Genomic DNA, 23,476 nt, shown 5'->3' on the forward strand with positions numbered 1-23,476 from the left:
TCAATACTTACAAAATAAACCTCCTCCATCTTTCTTCTTTTCATGGCTCGAATATTCCTCTACTGATCCTTCAGCTTTTGCATCTTCATAGATGTCACATTTGAGATATTCTTCAGGTTCTTTCTCAAGTATATCATCTACTCTTTTGAACATCTCAGAGCACCATCCTGGTTGTCTTTCATTAAAGTGAAGATGTCCTCCTCCACATTCATTTATTAACTGAGTAAATTCATTGTTTCTCACAGATCTGTGTATATCTTCATCAGTAGTCAGCACTATGGTGCGTTTCATTGCTTGATCACTGAAGCAGTTCAAAACATGCATCACTCTGTGTTTGTCCTTCTTACTGAAGTTATGATGTTGCAGTATGAGTATAAACACACGAGGTCCTGGATCAGATTTACTCACACAGTCTTTTACCCTTTCTGTTATCTGATGTTGTGTGAGGTTCTGCTGGAGCAGAGGAGAACAGCTGATCAATGAGATGTTTCTGTTCTCCACCATTTCACTGATTCGCACAATGGAATTCTTTAAATAATCTGAAGGAAGTTTTGTCTCCTTCACATCTGTCCCCAGGATTAAGTTTCTCACTCTGATGTTTTCAAATAAACTCTTCCCCAGCAGAACAATCCTCAGATCACTCACTGAAACACAATGAAAAATTAATTTGCACTGAAACCTCTGGATTATGTAAGATAAAGTATGGTACCTTTTCAGTAAATGTACAATACAGTATGTGTTAGTCATACATGCAAGCCACTGCTACTTAAACTCATGGATGTTTTCTAGTGATGTTAGCCGTGACACCAAACCGCATGTCCAAAAATGGAAGGATTTTTAGTGAAGCTTTATATTAATTTGTTCTATCAGAATCATGTAAGTTTCACTCACACCCACATGAATGCTTTGTTTTCTGATTCAAGGGTTTAAAATACCCAACACAGGGAAAGCCCTTGTGAGTTGTTAAGGTAAACTGTGTTGCTTTTTCTATTGTACTGTAAGACTTGTACGTTGATAGAAGTTGATAATATATCTGGTTTTGTGGTGAAGCCTTATATTTATGATTTAATCGTACTTGTCATAAGGCAATTATGCAACTCTAGAGAAAGGCTAAGGTTTAATTTGATCCTGGTACTTTATGCTGGGACCCCCCCAGACCCCCTTCAATTCGAACACTGTTTGTCCATCATGAAAATATCTCCAGATGTCACACAAATCATTGGCATTTATCATCTTAGTGAGCCGCACTCGTGAAGGCATGTTTCAGAATGGAGGTCAAGGGCCATGCACAAACATGTCATTAAAACAACACTTAACGTTCATTTTCAAAACTGTGCTACTCACCGAGTGGTTTGTGGTGTTCGTTGATGATTAAAAACAAATAATTGGCGCAATGTGTGATTTCAATCCGTGTTATTTGCTATAGTGGATCTATTTTTTCAGATACCTCACAACCGCGTATATACTTCCGCTCTATTTTTGAGTCTGAAGCGTTAGCACACTCCTGACCACTTGATGGCGACAACCACTTTGCCATACAAGTACGCTGAACGGAACTCAGTGTCTAGCGTATAGACAGTCACAATCGAGCTCAACTTCAAACCTAAAGCTGGTCACTGAGCCATCAAATATGGGAAAAATTTCTTCTGAGAGAAACCGAGCGAAAAAACTACAACCACATGTAAACAGACCCTTTTTCTGTTTCCGGCGGCGGAGTGATATATCAGCGAGCAATGAGTCTTCCAAGAGAAATCAATCGAATTTTACAAAATGCCAAATAAAACACGACAGAAACTGTATTTCGCTACACAACTCATCAACGAACACCACGCACCACTCTGTGAGTAGCACAGTTTTAAAAATGAACGTTAAGTGTTGTTTTAATGACATGTTTGTGCATGGCCCTTGACTTCCATTCTGAAGCAGTCAAGAGACGCTTCTAAACGAGTCAAAAACTCGAGACACAACTCATTGTCAAAATTTCTGTGTCCATCACTGTAGTTCATCCAAAACAAACCAGAAATGAGACCCAAAGTGTTAAATACCAGAATTATCCTTTAAAGTCTTCTCCTAAAAATAAGTATTCATCTGTGCAACATTTTTGCAATGTGGATTTCAATGTTTCCAGAAAAACAATTCTTTCAATAACTGAAGTAGGAGCATATACAAATGAAAATAAAAACATAATCCTTAAAAACTGCTCTTAATTTTAAAAGTCTGCCTTTCACAATTTCATCAACCTGATACAAGATTGGACAGAAACTTTTGGAAAACAAAATACCCACACCACAACCAAGTAAAGTATTATGACTAAGAACAGAAAGGCCTTCCACTCTTGCATCCAATCAGAAGCATTTTTCAAATCACTATGCGTTTCTTGAACAAAAATGGCATCTAATCTTTTCTGCCCTTTTCTTAGTATATCTCGCTCCATTCACATTCAGTGTAGCGAAACATACTTCAGTCATTAAAAAAAACAAAAATTAAATTAAAAACTGAGTACAACCCATCATCATAAAAATTAAGATTTTTCAATGCTCTCATTTAAATCCAGATTAAGTTTTTGTACTATTTTTTTTAATCTGTATACTTTTTCACTAGAGAAACAGCCTTCAGCCATGAAAGTCTTACTTTTTTTTAGAAACTGCTCAATGTCTGGGAAATAAACACCCACCACGACTCCTCTTTTGTTTTGCCTCTTCTTTTACATTTACATAATTTTTACCGTTTGACTCACCTTTGTCATCCTCCTCCACTAAAATAACATCCTCTGCAGTTAATGATAAGTTATTAATGATGTGCCCCTTAAAGGAGCATTTCACCCGTGGACAAATTAATCTTTATTAAAAGTGCGTCATATAGGGTGACCAGACGTCCCGAAAAATTCGGGACAGTCCCGAAATCTAAGCTGCTGTCCCGAATCCCGAATCCTGCTCTAATTGTCCCGAAAATCATACTGAAGCTAAATATTAATCCGAATCCCGCTTTAATTTCCCCGAAAATTATACTAAAGCAAAATCTTGAGTAGTAGTTGTCTGATAAAACATGAGCGAGGAGGTTAATTCATCCTGCAGCCAGCCCCCGCCGGCTGCCCATTGGCTGCAGCCAGCCCCCGCCGTGTGCCCATTGGCTGCAGCCAGCCGCCGCCGGCTGCTCATTGGCTGCAGCATCTTGTTTTTATACTGTAGGCTCTCATTGTGCTGGCAGCAGTTAAAACCTCCGCGAAATATGCTGACGTTGTATTGTTTCTTTTAGGGTGTTTTCACATATAGTTCATTTTAAAAGAACCAAACCCAGTTCACTTAAAGTGAACCAGAAAAGGAACTAGCTGAATGTGACCTCAGTCGTTTTGGTGTTCACAATATAGTGGACTCAAAAGAGGACCCAGTTCTTTTTTTTGGTCCTCTTCAGAACTGAAGTGATCTCAGACCCTTTCTTGTTCACATCACAACTTCATAAGAACTTAGATCCCAGCTTTCTGTGCAGCAGCTGATTTTGATACAATGTCAAAACGACACGTAAAGCGGACCGGGACCTCATTGATTTCACATATCAAAAAGAAATTGAACCACAAAAGAACCCAAAAGCGAACCGTACTCAGACCACCTCTGGATGTGGTCTGAGTTCGGTTCGCTTTTGGGTCCTTTTAGGGGGGTCTGAGATCACTTGGTTTGTTCACATATACACCCTGAACTGCTCTGAGAGCGTTTGGAGGGCTCAAACGAACTAGGTGTGAAAACACCCTTAATCTATATTATCCATCTATATGCACAAAGACAACAGGACCTTCTTGTTTTATAGAGTTGATTAAGAGAGCGAAAGTTGCAGCAACCGCGAGGACAGTTGAAAGTGCAGGCAGTGACAGTCAGTCGCGTGAAGGAGTCAGATTGGTCGAGGGCAGGCAAGGCACTTTGTTAAAAAAATACTTCTATACGTATTATATAAATTTATAGGCATATGTACTTATATTAATAAAAATATGATTAGTTCAGTAACTTCAGTTTGAAATTTCTTATTTTTATTATAAAATAAGGAAAACTATTATTGTATGAATTATTATTGTTTATACCACGGGTCTGTTGAATGCTGCATTCTGATTGGCTGAGAAATGTTCTATGGGTGTTGATTATTTTTCTGTAAACCGCACACCTATCTTTTCAAATGTGTTAAAAATAGGCACCAGAGCAATTTTTGTGGTAACCGTGGTATAAGCGGAATAATTGACTCCGGTCCTTTGAATTATTTGAAAATAATGCACACCTGCGGTGTAACGGCACGACGCATTATTTTCTTATAATTCAATGGCCCGTCGTCAATTATTCCTTACATAAAGTATAAAATACTATACGTATTAATATACTATTAATATGATTGATTCCGTTTGAAAGTCATTGTCTTTTATTATTAAATAAAATTAATAAATAAAACCATTATTGGATGAAACCCCCCCCCCCGTCCCGAATTTCAGCCAATCTCATCTGGTCACCCTAGCGTCATATTTGTTGTCGAAATGTAACATACATTTCGAATTTGGTGCCTATTTGACCGAGAAAAAGGGTGTTTGTAGTTTCACCCCCTCTATAAAGATATTGGACTTCCTTCTTTCAATGATGCAAAATGATGATTTTTTACATCATTGAAAGAAGGATGTGCAACACTGAAATCTGTATTGGGTGAAGCGCAGGGGCGTCGCTAGACCCCTTTTACTGGGGCACGTGCCCCAGTGTAAATCTTTTTTGCCACGGTATAAATCTCAAGTTTAGCAGTTAACTAGTGCAATCCTTTACAAAGACAATCGCGGCAAAAACGGATCTATATGCAGTGTAGTAGTTACCCAATTTACGCTTGTAAAAGCGACGACGCCGTCGCATTGTCGCGTGCACACACGTATCCATGTCCACGCGTGTCTTTGCGTTCATCCACGCACAACCGCATTCAAAAGGTGACGTCACGCGAGTGAGTTTGCTTATGAAAACATGATGAGAGTAAAGTAATTTTTTAATTAATAATGATAATTTTATTTTGACCCGATCACTATTGGCTTCAGATGTAGGCTACATTAGAAATGTTTAAAGGGAAGAAGAAAGGAGAGATGATGAGTTTAAGGGAGCTAAGAAAAACTACATCCACACCCTGTCAGGTCTCAAACATTATCAAACAAATCTCAGGAAAACCTCTTGTTAAGTCTATAGAATTGCATTGTTGCTGAGAAAATCAACAGATGTATGTGTTATACTGTTCTGTATTTTCAGATATGAAATTAATATTTAGTTTACTAATATTTAACTCTAGGACACTAACTTACATAACAGTTAGCAGTAACTATGACTAAGATTATTTAGTATAGCAGTTATAAAATGACTGGTTTCTTAAAATATTCTTGTAAAAATAAGTTATGAATCATTGCTATCATTGTATAATGTAGAAAATATTTCTCTGCTGTCATTATTTCCAAACATGTTATGCCATTTATGCCTCCAAACATGTTAATAATGTTTGGTATGATGAAGATAACACTTGTATATATGTATCTTTCGCAGTAACTGTTGCACTGTAGAATAATGGGTTAAGCAAAGGACATTGTATAGAAGTGTTGCACACTTCTTGCACACAGTGGGCTTTCAAAAAAGTCAGCAAAAAATGTGGGGCCTGTGCCCCAGTAGAGCTTTATGTCTAGCAACGCCCCTGGTGAAGTGTCCCTTTAAAGTAAAGTCATGACCTAATCATACTTAACAAATCATGAATTCATGTTAGTTTATTATAAGTTAATGATAAGTTATTAATGATGTGCCCCTTAAAGTAAAGTCATGACCTAATCATGCTTAACAAATCATGAATTTATGTTAGTAGCTTCGCATCTCAGTTTGCTTCAGCTAAGTTACCCAGTGGCGGAGGGAGAAAGTGTTTGATAGGTGGGTCTCAAAAAATCTGAGTGACAGAAAAATTAAAATATTTTTTTTAACTTGCGTTAATTGAGAGAATAAAATGACTTTGTTCTATCCGTCAGTTGTGTCAATTCAAGTTCAAATGACGTAATTCAATCCTCCCGTATTACAATGGCTAAAACAGAAGGCTGCATCCTCTGGAGGTCGCATATGCAGGCTGAATACGTCATTAAGCCTGGTTTATTTCAGTTAAATGAGCATTACATGCGCAAGGCCAGTCCCGGCGCCATGGGCGGGCTATAGGGGGCCGGGCCCGCCCTGTGAGTCACCAGTGCCCACCCTGGACAAGCCTGCAGTCTCCCTTCACCTGTTCACCAGCTCCATGTTTTTATCAATAGGCCACTGTTATTAATAAAAGTTATTGTTTTGTACATATATAACTCCTGAATAAAAAATAAAATTAGATGTGTTTTGGTTGTTTGCTAAGCGCGCCACCGCTTAATGTTAAGACACGATTGAGTGCTGCCTGCAGTGAGACTGACACGTTATGGTTCTGCTGTTATCTTTCACTATTTCGCTGCTGAAACAACAAAAACAGTCAACATTGCGTCTAAAATGTAAGTGGCTTAATATTAAAGGGGACATTCCATAAAAATCATACTTTTTCCATGTTTAAGTGGTATAATCAGGTCCCCAGTGCTTCTACCAACCCAGAAAACATGAAAAATAGCAACCCTGTAACTTTGTTTTGGTAAGGCTCTCTCTGCAAGCATGTGAATAAATAGGTCATGCGGATTTCGCTCCCCGCATGACGTAGTAAGTTATGTTGTTTAATATGTTTCTCTGAAGTTTATATAAATGAAGACGAGGATTAATGCACTGCACGAGACAGAGTGAGTGAACAACGCGTATTCACTATCATACACAATAAGTAAATATGTTGTTTAATGTTTCTCTCAAGTTTCAAATGAATGAGGAGTTACAAAATAGATGAGAGACTGACAGAAACGCGAATGTGTTCAATATGTGTACACACTAATCTTAAACATGTCATTTGATCTGTTTCTCTAAAGTTTAAGCATTAAACGTGTTGTTTTATTACAGATCATTTAAATGTGCTCGTGTGATTTGGTCAAAAAGTAAACTTCTGAGTGTTTGTGGACGTGTATTTTATTGTAACATGCATTGTAAAATCATTGTGCCTGTTTAAAACAAGGGCAGCATGAGACCTAAAAGTCTTTATTTTTATTCCACAATGTTCCCCATCTGCTGATAAACATGTATTTAGTATGCATAAAACAGATAATTGACTTTTTAAACATGTTCAAATATATAATGCTTAACATCGCTCACTAACTTCTTTCGTGAGAGAATCTCCCTCGATGCTCTGTCTACAGCGCCAGCGCTTGAGACTCCGCCCACCTGAGCAGCTCGTTTGGATTTAAAGGGATACACACAAAAACGGTGCATTTTTGCTCAGCCCCATAAAGTGCCTATTTTAACATGCCACAATAAATTACCTATATGGTATTTTGAGCTAAAACTTCACATATGTACTCAAGGGACATCAAAGATTTATTTAATATCTTAAAAACGTCTTCTGGAATGTCCCCTTTAAGTTTAGTTAACTGTCATTAAATCTGTCACATTTTCAACTGTGATGTGATGCTGCTTAACTGTATCATGTTATTAAAAAATCCAAATTTTTTACCGCAGTATGTTTAACCCACTTTGTTAACTCACTTTGTGTTTGCTGTGCTTATTTGTTTAACTTTGCGTTATTACATTATGCACTTTCGGTCGCCATTGAGACTAAAGGATGCAGAATCATTATCCTGTTTTGGTGATTGTTATTGGCGTTTTTAATCAGACTAGGGTACTTGTTCGGTCGAGCAAGTAAAATTCTCTTTCACTTCACTTTTAAAAAATCCACTTGTCTCTGATATTAAGCGGACAAGCGTTGATGTCGAGCCCTCTGACGTGTTTTATTTGCGTTTAGATTGCTTCAGTAAGCTAGGTCCAATATCTTTACGACTTCTCCGTTGTATTGCGTTAATGGAGAGGTATGTTAGTTCTTCCTCGCTTTTTTGTCCATTTAATTCATAATTAATGATATTATGCATTGCAGTGAGGTTGCTCTCATTTGTGCCCCCCCTGAAAAAATGAAATGCCCGTCCGTGAATTTGTGTCCGGCCCCGGGTCTGCGCAAGGCATAAGCATATTACAACAATTTACGATTAACTACAGTATTTAAGCATTAAAGGCGGAGTCCACGATGTTTGAAAAACACATTGGAAAAGGAGACGGGCCGACTACCAAAAACACTTATAGCCAATCAAATCAAATCAAATGCCGGGTTGTGTATGTGTGGGGCGGGTCTATCAACAGAAGGTCCAGATTCTATTGGGGTAGGGGCGTGTTTGTTTGGGTGATTTCAAATATCAACATTGGCTTTCAAACATCGTGGACTCCGCCTTTAAGCATTTATTTAGCTAAACGCCCGTGGCTTACCTAAGCACTGGTTCTGAAACATAGAGGACCCAGAAGCAAAACATTCAACACAGCTTTATTGACAATCAACTAAAGCAGTCCACCCGGGCCTTCGAGTCCCGAGCCACCAACAGCGAGATAACATCAGTGTTACTGGTGCACACCATTTTTATTTAGGAGTCTTTTCTTAACTGCAGTGATCCACACTTTCTTACTTCACACGAATCTGCTACTCAGTGCACTCTAACCTACCGCCCATTGTTCAAACCTGCCCCTTCCGCTCTAGATAACAGCAGCGATTGGTGGACAGAAAGCAAGAATTTACCGTAATAAACAATATATTGCCAAAAAAGCGCTATTTGTCTTCTTTAGGGGCAATTCTAATTTTTTGGTATCTCAAATGGTTGGAGAGTTACAGTCAAATTAAAGCGATTTGTACCCTCATGGTTTAATAGGGTTAAGCTTAATGTATTTCCATGGGTCTGATTGCTTGGGCAAGCTGTCAATCCACGCGTAGATCTGCCTCTGGCTGAACACTGATCCTGATGCAATGAGAAAAATGAAATAAAGATTATTTAAAAGAACATCAAGATAATATCGCAGCGGTTCTTATTTTAATGGTTTTCACAAATAAACTGGTATGAGTTAGCCTGGGTGCCAGCCCATCTTAGCCCCGCCCACAAGATTTTGTAAACGGGAAGATGGGTCTGGGGTTTCTGCGTTGAGGAGCTACTATTTTAGAACAAATGCTGGTCGAACCAATCAAATTGTCAGGGCGGGCTTTATACGATGATGGACAGATAATCAACAGTAACGTAATGAACCACGTCACCAAAGAGCGCGTGTGTTGAATGGCTGCCGCTGTAGAGTTCAGATGTGTGGATTCTGACATTGAGTCTGTACTAAAAGATATCGACAGAGCATTGATTTTAAAAGAGGAACAGAGAAACACGAGCAGGGCATTTGTTGATGTCCTATTCGGCAAAAGTTGGTCGCAACTGAAATGGCTAACGTTATCACGGCGATGCAACTCAGCGTGCACGACGAGATGGATATAATTAGCGGTCGTTGCCAGCTTCTTTTCGGAAGCCCGGAATCGTGGTTGCTAAATAAGTGGAGGGGACATGCTAGGCTCCAATATTTTCAAGCAAACGTAATGGCTATCGCCGTGGATGAAGTTCACCTAACGTACAAATGGTAAGAGATAGTCTTACTCTATGACTTAGTAAATACTTCATGTTGTGATATAAACGAAATGTTGTAAACATAATAGGTGTTGATGTACATTCGCTAACTCGGTATAATCACAATGTTAGTGTCATTGTAGCGAATAACTACCAGTTCGGTCAGGCTGCAAAGACGTAATTTCAACATACGTTACACACTCGGTTGCTCTGATTGGTCGTAGGTCTATCCAATTGAGTGCAGAGGCATTTTTCGGTTGAGACACGCCTCATAATTATAGCTCAATGGAGCGGTATCAGACTCAAATTCTGACTAGAATTGAGTATGGCAACGTCAGGCTAGGTATGAGTTGGCGGTTTGATGATCTTTATATGAACACTTTACATTTGGGATTGTGACTTTGGTTAACGCCTTTGTCATTCTGAGGACTGGTCAGAGTGATTTTGGCTAAGTTTACACGTGGGCGGCTATTTTCATAAACGGACATTTCAAGCTCTCCGGTTTCAAAAATAATATTGTGCACACATGTCAGTTTTCAGAAAAGTGTTTATTTACACGTACCCGTGCATATTTGCTGTCAAGAGACGCTCAAGCCCACGTAAGCCAATCACCGGCAGCGCTGGTGGTGACGTGAACTGGCTCTTCATGTTGGAGGGAGGAGTTGTTGTAGTAGGTGATTGATGACGTCAACGTACCGTGAGAGCGAGTTGAGGAATCACACGTAGAGGTCTAATTTCGAATCGCTCTCGCGGTACTTTGACATCATCCGTCTGTCGGTTCTTGCACCGCCGCATGAAGTCAAACACGCATAAAATTGCTGACCTCTGAGCACTCGTCTCTGCTCCTCGACATAATGGAGCAGCTGTATTTGCAAATACAAACACACGAAACGAGTTTGCACAAACATAAATGTGTAAGGCAGCTAACAGACTGCCTTAGCGATGTTAGTGACTGGATGGCACATAACTTTCTTAAGCTGAACTCCAATAAGACAGAGATACTTATTATTGAACCGAATCGCTACAAACATAATATGTCAGATTACAAGTTGCACATAGATGGCTGCACTGTGGTGCCATCTTCCACGGTTAGGAACTTAGGTGTGATGTTCGACAGCAACTTATCCTTCGATAGTCATATCGCCAACGTCTGCCGCACAGCATTCTTCCATCTTAGAAATATCTCGAAAATACGCCATATACTGTCTACATCTGACGCAGAGAAGCTTATCCATGCTTTTATGACCTCTAGAATAGACTATTGTAACTCGCTACTCGGGGGATGCCATGCAAATCAAGTAAACAAGCTTCAGCTAGTTCAAAACGCTTCCGCAAGGGTACTTACTCGATCTAAAAAGTATGACCACATAAGCCCAATTCTGGCATCTTTACACTGGCTACCAGTTAAATATCGCATACAATTTAAAATATCACTAATCACCTACAAAGCTTTAAATGGCCTAGCACCCTCATATCTTAGAGAATTACTATCAGAATACAATCCATCACGCACACTACGGTCGCAAAATTCTGGTCTCTTGATTATCCCTAGACTATCAAAAGTGTCTAAAAGTGGAAGGTAATTTTCCTACTTAGCCCCTAAGCTCTGGAATGATTTACCAACCGATGTCCGAGAATCAGACACAGTCGATAATTTTAAATATAGACTTAAAACTTTTCTCTTCAACAAAGCATTCGCATAATTTGTCTAGTAAAAGTACTTAACTCGAAATAGTTATCTGTACGGAACAAAGCACTCGCGGTCATAACACAGACCAACCAAATAAATAAATAAAAACCTTATCTTAACCTATAGTCGGATTGCGATTTTGGAACTTTCGTGTTCTTGTGAATAGTATGCCATACAAACCCGTTTGCCACTGAACCTGCATTAACGACGACAGTGGGGCTTCCAGCCTTAGTCAAACGGGTTGGCACGTATGGTTGGGTTGTGATTTTGGCGCTTTCTTTCTTTGTATTGCAAATAGTATGCCATACAGACCCGTTTGCCACTGAACCTGCATTAACGACGACAGTGGGGCTTTTGCCCTTAGTCAAACGGGTTGGCACATATGGTTGGGTTGTGATTTTGGCGCTTTCTTTCTATTGCGAATAGTATGCCATACAGACCCGTTTGCCACTGAACCTGCATTAACGACGACAGTGGGGCTTCCGGCCTTAGTCAAACGGGTTGGCACGTATGGTCGGGTTGCGATTTTGGCGCTTTCTTGTGTCTTGTGAATAGTATGCCATACAGACCCGTTTGCCACTGAACCTGCATTAACGACGACAGTGGGGCCTCCAGACTTAGTCAAACGGGTTGACACGTATGGTCAGGTTGCGATGTTGGCGTTTTCTCGTGATCTTGTAAATAGTATGCAATATAGACCCGTTTGCCACTGAACCTGCATTAACGACGACAGTGGGGCCTCCAGCCTTAGTCAAACGGGTTGACACGTATGGTCAGGTTGCGATGTTGGCGTTTTCTCGTGATCTTGTAAATAGTATGCAATATAGACCCGTTTGCCACTGAACCTGCATTAACGATGACAGTGGGGTTACAGGCCTTAGTCAAACGGGTCGACAGGTTTCATTTTCTCTTAAAAATCGGAAGGTGACCCTTAGTTACCATATATACCGTCGCAGTGGGCCCCCAATTTGCAAAATCCTCAACTGTGGATAAAACAATTATGCCTCAATAGTTAGTCTGTCTGAAACTAAGCTGATTAAACCACATCACTGTGTGACACTTGCATTACATGTGAACGGCCCCTACGCTAATATGATTTTGTTTTCTCTCCCTGTCTCGTCCCTGGGTCCCATTGACCCTGAGGACAATGGGACAAACAGACCCAGTTCCGGTAGATGTGAAAGTCGGCACACCTCTGATCTACTGGTCGTCCTTCAATGTGATGCCCAGCTGATGCCTGACCAAAGACCACCGGCAGGACCCGCTTAATCTCTGCATAATCTCCGCTTAATCTCCGCTTAAGCTCCTTATCCGTTTATATGTGTGTATATACATGTATATCTCCCAAGGGTTTTTCCCTCCTAGGACTTTTATTTTTATTTCCTCGGCTAAACAACCCGGGGTTTTTGTTTTTTTTCTCCTAGGGGGTTTTTTACCCCGGGGAGGTAGCCTGCTTTGGCTTAACTTAGCTTCTTCTTCTAGACGTTACATTAGTAATATGCTCGCTCATAATGTCGCGTCATAGCCGCAGCAAATTTGACTGCTTATGCTATTGTGTATTATGTTATGCTTTCTGTCGTTTTTCTGTGCTTTTACTGCTTCTATTAATGTAAAGCTGCTTTGAAACAATTGAGTATTGTGAAAAGCGCTATATAAATAAAATTGAATTGAATTGAATTGAATCTTGGAAGCGTTCAGAGTAGCAGTCACATGTAAACATGGGTCGCACTTTTGACGTAGGTGCGAGCTCTGGCGCATAGTCTGTGACGTTGCCTGCTTAAACATCCGTTTGTCTCACTTTACATGCAACCATGCAACCGAAGATTTTCAAGATCTCCACTCTGGCCGGAGTTTTTAGAAACAATCGGTTTCAGAGCCGAGTTCTCCGTTTGCGTGTAAACGAGGGGCACAAACGAAGGTAAATCTCTCAGTTTTTAAAAATAACCATGTACGTGTAAACAGAGCCTTTAACTGGAATATTTTGACAGCGCAAAAAGCAGCAGACTACAGAGCCCCAACTAGTGCGCCCAATGGATAAAACAATCTGGAGGGCTACTTTTTGATTTCGTCTACTCAAAACTTTTTTGTTCTACTTTTTAATTTAATTTTATTTTACTTGTTGATATGTTTTAGTATTGTTTAAAATGCTAAAATGCATAAACCAGGCCAAACTTATATAAAAAATATGTAATGAATAAATATTACAATTGAGACTATTAATAGACCCCTTCACAGTTCACGTCACAGGTGGTTTCCACTGCGCATTTTTGGGGTCAGTAAAGTCATTACAGCAGATTGAGTTGTGTATTATTTGGTATCGTCAAAAAAGCCTATTTGCATCGTGGGCTTTGAAAATCGCACCAGATGCCGTTAAGTTTTTTGGGATTCCTGCAGAATCTTAAAAACAAAAAAAAATACATCTGTGGCTGCAAGCAATTAAACGTGCAAACTGGGACAATGCAAAGATCAAAGAAGCTTGTGTTTGTAGTGCTCACTTCATTTCAGGTAAGTCATCATTTTTCAGCCCTGTTAGATTGAACTAGAAAGCCTAGATGGTATGAACAGTTTGACCCCATGCTGCGCGCCCGCACTCGATAGTTATTCAATGTTTACAAACCTTGAGGGGGTCTATTGAATGTGCTTTTAAGGCTAACTCACAGAATGTGTGCGGGCTACCTCGGCACCACGTTGGAGTTCACATTCACCTTCCATTTGATTTTTCATCAACATTGACAAGCATGTGAGCAAAAAAGGGAAAAATCATTTTACATAATTAAATACTTTACCAACCTTCTATCTTGGTATTGTGAGCATATGCATTTTAAAAATACATTGTGCATATAAAATTATCAGTGGAACATTTTATGCATCTTTATTTGACCTCAAAGCATCAGATCCAACTATTGTTCTAGAGCATGTTTGATTTTGGTTACCCAAAGTGTTAATTAATGCATTTACTAACAAACATGTATTAATGTGTAGTTAAAGATGCAATTTGTATTATCTGCGCCGCTAGATGGCACCAGATCAAATCAATAACAATGACGTTGTTTAATGACACTCTGAAGCAGCGTGGAATTACAGTAATGGATTTGTAGTCTTTAACTCAACTGCTGATGTCCATCAATCAGAAATCAGACGCGAACGAGAAATCATGTTAACTGATAAGATAATCAAGTCTTATAAATGTTGCATTTGATGACATCGTTTATTTCATTATTCAAAATTCGATGGATAACACAGCACAGAATTAAGTTTTCAACTTACAATCTACAATGATTTTTCACATAATGTATTGACAGTACAAATCTTATTGTGAAGTGTCTTAAAATGACCATTTATATTGCTGTACAATACCTTTGATGTGCATATCGTCCGCGGGAAGACGCGCTGATTACAATCGACACACTAATGTTGTGATCAATATAATAGCATACGTTTTTTGAAGGGTTACGAATCAAAACAACTCACCCATCACGTAAAACACAAGCAGGATCAGAATCTGGGTCTAGTTAAATGTTGTCGTGAAGCTCTCTCCATCCAGATAATGCAACAACAAATTGATCCTCTCTCGTTTTGTTCCAAACTCTTCTTGGGTCGTTTGGTTGGCTCGTACGCTTACAGGAGCTGACACAACCAGCAGCAGAAGGTACAGATTTATCCATAAGTTCATAAGCAAGCGCGTAGCCCAACAGGCGCTATCGCATAGTTCTGCATTTGTCCACGACACTGGCTGCGTCCGAAAACTCAAGGCAGTGAGGACTTGTTGCCTCGCTGCCTCATGAGGAAATGACTTCGAAGGCATGAAGGCAGCTCAGAGAACGACTTTCGGACGCACTTCAAAGGCAGCGTGTTTGAAATATAAACAGAGAACGCCTGGGAACAAATCTGTAGGAACACAATTTTCATGACCAATAACACAAACCTGCAGCTTATACAATATAAAGTCATTCACAGAACTCACATCACCCAAAGTAAAATCAAATTGGCCTACACAGCACCAATATTTGTTCACAATGCACTTTAGGTAGTATAGATGACTATTTACACGCCATGTGGCAATGCCAACCAGTTCAATCATTTTGGGTTACAGTCACTGAGACATTATCCACCGTCCTGAGTCACAGAATCCCATTATCTCCAACACTCTGTCTCATTGGCGACTTTTCTGAAATCCATATCCCGCAAAAATACAGGAATCCATTACTCGTCTCTCTAGCTGTCGCTAAGAAAGTAGTTCTACAAAACTGGAAATCAAAGAAATCTTGCAACATCAATCATTGGATACATTTATTTTCAGAACATATTTCAATAGAGAAATACAATGCACGCAGATGGAAGCAGATATCAGCCTTTGAAGACATCTGGTCCCCATTTCTATAATTTCTTAACACAAAAACATAGCTACAAGCCGTGTACATTACCAGTCACACATCTCCCTCTTCTGTTATGTAAGTTTATTTATTTTCTTTTTATAGGCACACACTATTTATACTCATGCATGATGTGACACTCACAAAATAAGTTTTGTTGAGATTATTACTTTTTGTGTCCTTTCCTTCGAGTGCAATGGTATGGTATTTTATTTTATTTTATTCTGAACTATATAATTGAATACTAATGAGAGACTATGGAAAAAGCACACAATGTATTTCATAAAACGGACACAAGGTGGCAGTAACAACGAGCGCTGCGTCATACGGGGACATTTAGCGATGCACAGAGCAAGACGAGCTCATTGTAATATATTGTGTTGCCGCTAGGATGCGCTGTTACATTGTCTGTAATGTTGTTTTGGTGTTCTCATCAGCAACCGCTGAGCTGTTGTGCAGTATTCAGTAAATCAGTTGTCGAGCAGTTACACCGGCTGTCTTTATTGTCTCCAGTATCTTACATGGTGTCAGAAGTATAACATGGCTACCTCACAGTTTGAGCACCCAAAGATTGACTGGGAGGCTGCGGATTTATATCAGGAATTCGACCGCTTTCGAAGCCACGTCACATTTGTTTTTGATGGACCACTATCCGAACTAACTGCAAAGCAGCAAGCCGGCTGGCTGGGGACGTGGATAGGCGGACAAGGCAGAGAAATTTACAAAACGCTAAACTGGGCTGAAGGTGAGAAGGAGGATCCCGAGAAAGTGCTAGATAAATTTGAGAAATATATCAGACCAAGGAAAAACAAGAGGATAGCTCGCCATCGTTTCAAGCAGAGGAAACAAGACGTAAGTGAGAGTTTCGACAATTTCGTTAAAGATTTACGTCTACTGTTAAAGGCGGAGTCCATGATGTTTGAAAGCCAATGTTGATATTTGAAATCACCTAAACAAACACGCCCCTTCCCCAATAGAATCTGGACCTTCTGTTGATAGACCCGCCCCACACATACGCAACACGGCATTTGATTTGATTTGATTGGCTATAAGTGTGTTTTGGTAGTCGGCCCGTCTCCTTTTCCAACGCGTTTTTCAAACATCGTGGACTCCGCCTTTAATGGATTGTGCATATGCCGACCCTGACGACATGTTGATTGAAGCAATTATCGCGGGCGTGCGTGAAAAACGAGTGCAAGAAAGACTACTAGACAAAGGAGAGGAATTGACGCTAGCTAAGGCAATTGAAATCCCTCAGCAATATGAGATGTCTCAGAAACAATTGAAAATAGTCAGAGATGATGATGTCACATGCTCTCAGGTGTCCGCTGTTGCAGAAAGCATTCAACCTAAGCCTTCTGGCAAAAGCAGAATAACACGCTATCCAGATCGCAAGTTCACTCAGTTAAAACCATCACTCTTCTGTGCTAGCTGCGGTAAACATCCCGATCACAAATGGAACGATGGCAAGTGCCCAGCGAAGGGCTCAACGTGCTCTTACTGTCACAGACCCAACCACTGGATGGCAGTGTGCCGTAAACGTGCTGTCCACACACTGAATGTAGAAGCGCTGGAGGAGACTGATGATGAAATATTGAACATCAGCCTAACAGATGTTGTGCTTCCAGCAGCTGCTTTACCTGTGGACAAATGGTCCGTACATCTGATGATACTTTCACAGAAGGTCCAGTTCAAGATAGATACTGGTGCCAAGTGTAACACTCTGACTCTTGACAGCTATCAGCAACTTGTGCACACTGGTGAATTAAAGCGTTCTAACAAGCTGTTGCGCTCCTACTCCAATCATAAGCTTAAGCCAGTCGCTGCCGTAGATTTGTCAGTGCAATATAAACAGTGTGCCACTGATGCAGAGTTCGAAATTGTGGATATTGCACAGGAAAGTGTGCTTAGTGGGGCCACGGCTGAAGCTTTAGGTTTGATAGCAAGGCTGAATTCTGTACAAAACACTGAAGAAGCTGAGGCCGACTCGCCTGTGGAGGGCAATCTCGAGCAAGATATTGTTCCTCAAAGCCTTCGTGACTTTCCTGAGCTAATACGCCCAATGCAAAAGGGGTTGTCCACCCTGTGCGCAGACAGCCAGCTGCACTCAAGGAACAGATTGTAAAAAAACTGTACGAAATGGAAGAAAATGGCTACATAAAAAAGGTTGAGCAGCCCACGGAGTGGGTCAGTTCAGTGGTGGCAGTCTGTCGGGGTGACAAGTTAAGAATTTGCATAGACCCCAGCGATCTGAATAAGGTAATTAAAAGAGAACATTACCCCATGCGCACTGTTGAAGAAGTTGTGTCATCTATGCCTGGAGCACGTATATTCTCAGTCCTTGACGCCAAGTTGGGTTTCCTCCAGATTGAGTTAGATGAAGAATCGTCATTCCTTACAACCTTCAACACACCCATTGGTAGGTTTAGGTGGCTGAGGCTACCATTTGGGATAAAATGTGCTCCAGAGATTTATCAGCGGATCATGGATGGCATGCTAGAGGGCATTGTGGGAGCAGTGGCCATTATGGATGACATCTTGATTGCGGCCCCCACTGTGAAGATGCACGATGAAATCCTTCACAAAGTCATAGAGAGAGCAACAAGCTACAACTTAAAGCTTAATTTCAACAAGTGTCACATTAGGCAGAGCCAAGTCCCATACATTGGCCATTTACTCACCGCAGATGGTCTGAAGCCTGACCCAGCCAAGGTCCAAGCAGTCAGGGGCATGCCAGAACCGGCTGACAAGGAAGGGGTTCGCCGTTTCTTAGGATTTGTGACTTATTTGTCAAATTTATACCAAATCTCAGCGAAGAAGATGCACCACTGCGTCAGCTCCTGAAAAGTAATGTGGAGTTTGCGTGGCAACCAGCTCAGAAAAAGGCCTTTGCAAGGCTCAAAGAACTGTGTTCTCACCCCCCTGTACTGAAATATTTTGACCCATCAGAACCAGTGGAAATTTTCTGTGATGCAAGCAGCAGTGGATTAGGTGCTGTGCTTTTGCAAGACAATCACCCCGTTGCATTCTCCTCCAGGTCTCTGACTGATGCAGAAACCCGCTATGCACAAATAGAAAAGGAGATGCTTTCTATCGTCCATGCATGCATAAAATTTCACCACTATATCTTTGGAAAATCAGTCACTGTGTATAATGACCACAAACCGCTAGAGGACATCTTTAAGAAATCACTGCTGTCTACCCCCATGCGCATACAGAGGATGCGCCTGCGCATCCAATGGTATGATTTGTCTGTCAGGTATAGGAAAGAAAAGGATATGGAGCTGCCCGACACACTTTCAAGGGCGCAACTGTCACACAATACTCTAGAATTGGAACATTTGGAATGTGTATCCATGCTGAACTATGTGGCCGTAAGTGAAGAGAAGTACGCTGAGCTACAGGAATGCACAAAAAAAGAGCTGAGCTTGTTACAACATGTCATCCAGCAAGGTTGGCCGGAGCACAGGAGAGATGCCCCAACTACTGTTCAGCCGTACTGGGACTCAAAAAGTCAACTGACCATATGTGATGGAGTGGTGTACAAAGGGTTGCGTATAGTAATACCACCCACTATGAGACAGCACATGTTAAAGCTCATACACCAGTCGCATTTAGGGATTGTAAAAAGCAAGCAGAGAGCGCGGGAAGTGCTCTACTGGCCGGGCATGAGTGCAGAGATAGAGGAAGTAGTGAAGAATTGCAGCAAATGTGCAGAGTTCCAAAACAAACTACCAAGATTGCCTCTAAAGCCAACGGAAGCCCCAGGACTGCCATTTGAGCTAGTGGCGTCAGATATCTTTGAATTTGATGGCAAGCATTTCATTCTTCTTGTGGATTACTTTTCAAAATACATTGAAGTGGACGAGCTTAAAGATCTGAGAAGCCATACTGCCATTGAAATATTGAAATCACAGTTCAGTGGGCCTCAGTATGCATCAGAGGAGTTCAGAGACTTTTGTGAGAGCTATGGCATATCACACATCACATCTTCACCACACACACCTCACTCAAATGGAGAGGCTGAGCGTGCGGTACAAACTGTGAAAAGGCTTTGGAACAAAGCTCCAGACAGACATTTGGCATTGTTGGACTACAGAACAACCCCCCTAGAGACTGTAGAGTTGTCCCCAGCGCAGCTGCTCATGGGCAGAAGGCCCAGAAACAAACTCCCTACAGCTCAACAACTGCTTATCCCAAAGGCCTACGATTCTTTGAAAATCAGACACCTGCTTAATAGGTCCAAAGACTCGCAAAAGTACTACTATGACAAAGGCAGGACGATGCGCACTCGGCCCGCGCTGGTTCCAGGCGAAGAAGTCAGAATGCAGCCCTATCCCGGCCATGTCAAATGGTCTCCAGCAGTTGTCATCCAGCGTCATAGCAGCGCACCCAGGTCTTACATCGTCAACTCTGGTGGCATGGAGTTCCGCCGGAACTGTCAGCACCTTCGTAAAAGCACTGCAAGAGCAAATCAGTCCCGTCACATCATGCAAAATGAGCCTTGGGAGGAGTTGCCTGATGCTCTTGTAGAACAAGACGAACTGATTCCTCCTCTGGTCGGGACTTCAGCATCACCTGCTGAGGTGCCCCTGGATGTGGGTCAACCTCAGCCCTGTCAGCCCTATGTAACGAAGCACGGCAGAGTTGTTAAGCCCCCTGAAAGACTGGATTTGTAGCTGCTACCTGTTTGGAGTAAAGTTAGCCATTAGTTCAATAATTCAATAGTGCTAACAGTTTGTTAATAGTAGTCAATAGGTGGTAATAATCTCAAATTGTTCTTGAATAGTTAGAGAAATATGTCAACCGTGGTGCCTTTGTTTAATGTCTTTAATATTCTATTTTTTTATTTGAGTTTAGAAACTTTCAGTTGTTTAGTCTGCTATCTGTCCTCAGTGCCTTCACAAATAAGCTGAAGAAGGGGAGATGTAATATATTGTGTTGCCGCTAGGATGCGCTGTTACATTGTCTGTAATGTTGTTTTGGTGTTCTCATCAGCAACCGCTGAGCTGTTGTGCAGTCTTCAGTAAATCAGTTGTCGAGCAGTTACACCGGCTGTCTTTATTGTCTCCAGTATCTTACACTCATCCAAGTTAATGGAGAAAGAGCAACAGTTGTCCTGTGTTACTGATTTCCCTGTAATATTTGTGATATTTCCAGGTTAGTTACACACCTTTAATGTGACTACAGATGTTTAGAAACTAATATGAATCCCTAGTGACGTGTGCTTTGTGAGTTAAAAGTATGTCAATTGTGTAAACAGTTAAGTTTAACACTGCACGGTTTAGAAAATGGCGGCTGGCGTCCGCATATTGTTTACTTTGTGTTTCTTATGGCTCCGGGACATTTGTGGGTTATTTCAATGTGTGTGGAAAACAGATATGTGTTTGATACAAAGTTAAAAGGGTAAAAAGTTAATGTGAATGTACAGTGTAAGACCAGTTATGGTTGCGGCCTTGTTTTAAGGGCACGTGCATGTTGATACTATGAATATACAGATCCAGTTCATAGAACTGAATGCTTAGTTATGAGACAGAGGTTTATTTTTCATGTATACATATTTATTTTTCAAGTTTATGTTCTCATAGAGTAAATGTAATACTGCAAATGAAAATGATTCTGTTGTATAAAGTGTGTAAAGTGAACACTTATAAAATGTAAAGTTATTACAAAACCACTCTTTTGATAAGAGGATAAAGAGAAAAGCTGTGTAAACAAAAGGGTAAACATGATTGATGGTAGACCAAAAATAGGATTTAAAGGTGACATGTTTATTTTTGGTTTCATAAAAATGTTGATAAGTGAATGTTTATAAAATATTTGAGGATACATTAATGTGAAAATGGACCTTTTGAAGAAAATGTTAGGATACATTTGTGTTTTAACAGACCTTTTGAGCAATATTCAAGTGTCATGTTATCCAAATGTGGATATAACCTGTTTCAATGCAGAACAAACAAAAATAGCAGATACAAAGTTGAAGTGAAGTTAAAAGTAAACATAATCCAAGTTAATGGAGAAAGAGCAACAGTTGTCCTGTGTTACGGATTTCCCTGTAATATTTGTGATATTTCCAGGGCACTCCTATCAGAGGATTATCTATATATCTGTCAGTGGGGACCTAGTTGGGACCCGCTACAATAACATGTTTTTCAAACCCTTTTAAACCCATTTCCCCTTAAATACCCTAAATGTGACTAAGGAATGTGAACCTCAAGATCATTCTATTCAACCAGCAATAAAAAGTTCTCACTGCAACTGTATTGTCCCTCTGTAATCTGTCTGTTATTTTGTTTTATGTTATGTGTTACACTTTTACGTGGTGCTTAAATCCCCCTCCCCTTATGTGCACTGTATATAAGTATTTCTATTGTTTGTATTGTAAAAATAATTTACTTTTTTTTTTAAAAAGTTGTCCTCCGAAGAGGGGGGGTGGTGGCGGACAAAAAAAAACAGAGAGCGCCTTTGTGATAACTAATCACATATTTGAAAACTACAATACTAATTTCTCGCTAGAAATGCAATTAAAAAGTGAAAATGTATGTTTATTTACACTAAATTTGTGCTCCAATCACTTCCTTGGCCGCCATTTTATTTTTTCGAGCTCGACCACTGTTGTCATGTGGTTTTTACGTCAGTAAAGGCGGTGACAAAGGGTCACATGGATATTAACGTCATTGACAGGAGACTGCACTGCCCCGTGTCAATGTTTTGAATGGAAATTTTCTCACGATTTACAAGTAGTTGAAAACATTACAGATATTGATAGTAATCAGCTGAACAAAATATATAACACTGGCCTAGTGGTTTTTGGAGATTTTACTGCAAATATCTTACAAATTGCACCTTTAAGGAGGCGGTTATTCATGCATGAATTCATATGACTCATGACATAGTAATGGTTAGTTATTGATTAGTACATAGCTTAACTCATCATTAATTTATGTATTAGTACATGATTATTCATGTAGGCTACCATTATTGTAAAGTGTTACTGGATTTTCATAATCGAGGAGACTAATTACCCATAGGGAGACAGCGCTTCTGTTAAAACAGCATCGCTAATGAATGGTGGTACATTAGAGAGAGTGACTCATTTGGAAAGTAGTGAAAGTGGTAGGACTGCGGTGAACATTCCATCAATAACGATTCCTTTTCGAACGATCTCATTGGCTTTTTCAATCGAGCTCAAAACATAACAATAACACTATTCATTCTTGAGGCAGACAAAATATTATCGTACCCCACAACTTCTCCTACAGCCAAACAACAACTTTCTACATTAACTGCAGAAGCCACTTTGACTCCATGGCAACGCGTCAGCAAGCTCAAAGCATGTGCTGCTGGAGTCACCATGCCCTACGCTCACGCGGAAAAAATATATATATATATATATAAATCAAACTAAAGCAAACAATATCAGTAAAGTAAATCAACAAAATCAACAAAAGCAAGAAAACAACAGAACAACAGAAAGGAAAAAACAAGTAAATCAACACGAGCCACATGCTCATGCCACACTCCGCTCCACTCGCTCCCAGCATGCACTCAGAGAGAGAGAGAGGGTCACTCACTGTTTGGTCGATCCCAATCAGGACTGTGTCTTCCAGTCGGGTTTTTCTCATTTTCTGTTTCACACATTTAAGAAAAGATTGACCGTTTAACACATCTACATAAATACACACATGACCATGTAACTGCATGACAGGGCAAAGGCAGAACACAAACTAATCCTGCGTTTAATTGTAACACAGCTATTTCACATACAGTAGTTACACAGGGCCGAGTAATCTGTGCTTTTGATCTCTTACTGTCAGAAGATGATCTACTGTGATTCTGTGAAAAGTTTTGATG

At 40.4% G+C, this 23,476-nt stretch overlaps 1 protein-coding gene across 1 annotated transcript; it reads right to left on the minus strand.

The window, feature by feature from the left end:
• LOC141350881 (GTPase IMAP family member 2) lies at positions 1-23,253 on the minus strand. Its single transcript, XM_073856727.1, has 2 exons — positions 23,197-23,253; positions 1-644 (listed from the first exon to the last, which is right to left on the minus strand). Coding segments are annotated over exons 1-2 (645 nt in total). The 5' UTR covers positions 23,198-23,253.
• Positions 23,254-23,476: the final 223 nt, after the last annotated feature.

The sequence above is a fragment of the Misgurnus anguillicaudatus genome, chromosome 19 (genome assembly GCF_027580225.2).
Source record: "Misgurnus anguillicaudatus chromosome 19, ASM2758022v2, whole genome shotgun sequence".
Classification (NCBI taxonomy): domain Eukaryota; kingdom Metazoa; phylum Chordata; class Actinopteri; order Cypriniformes; family Cobitidae; genus Misgurnus; species Misgurnus anguillicaudatus.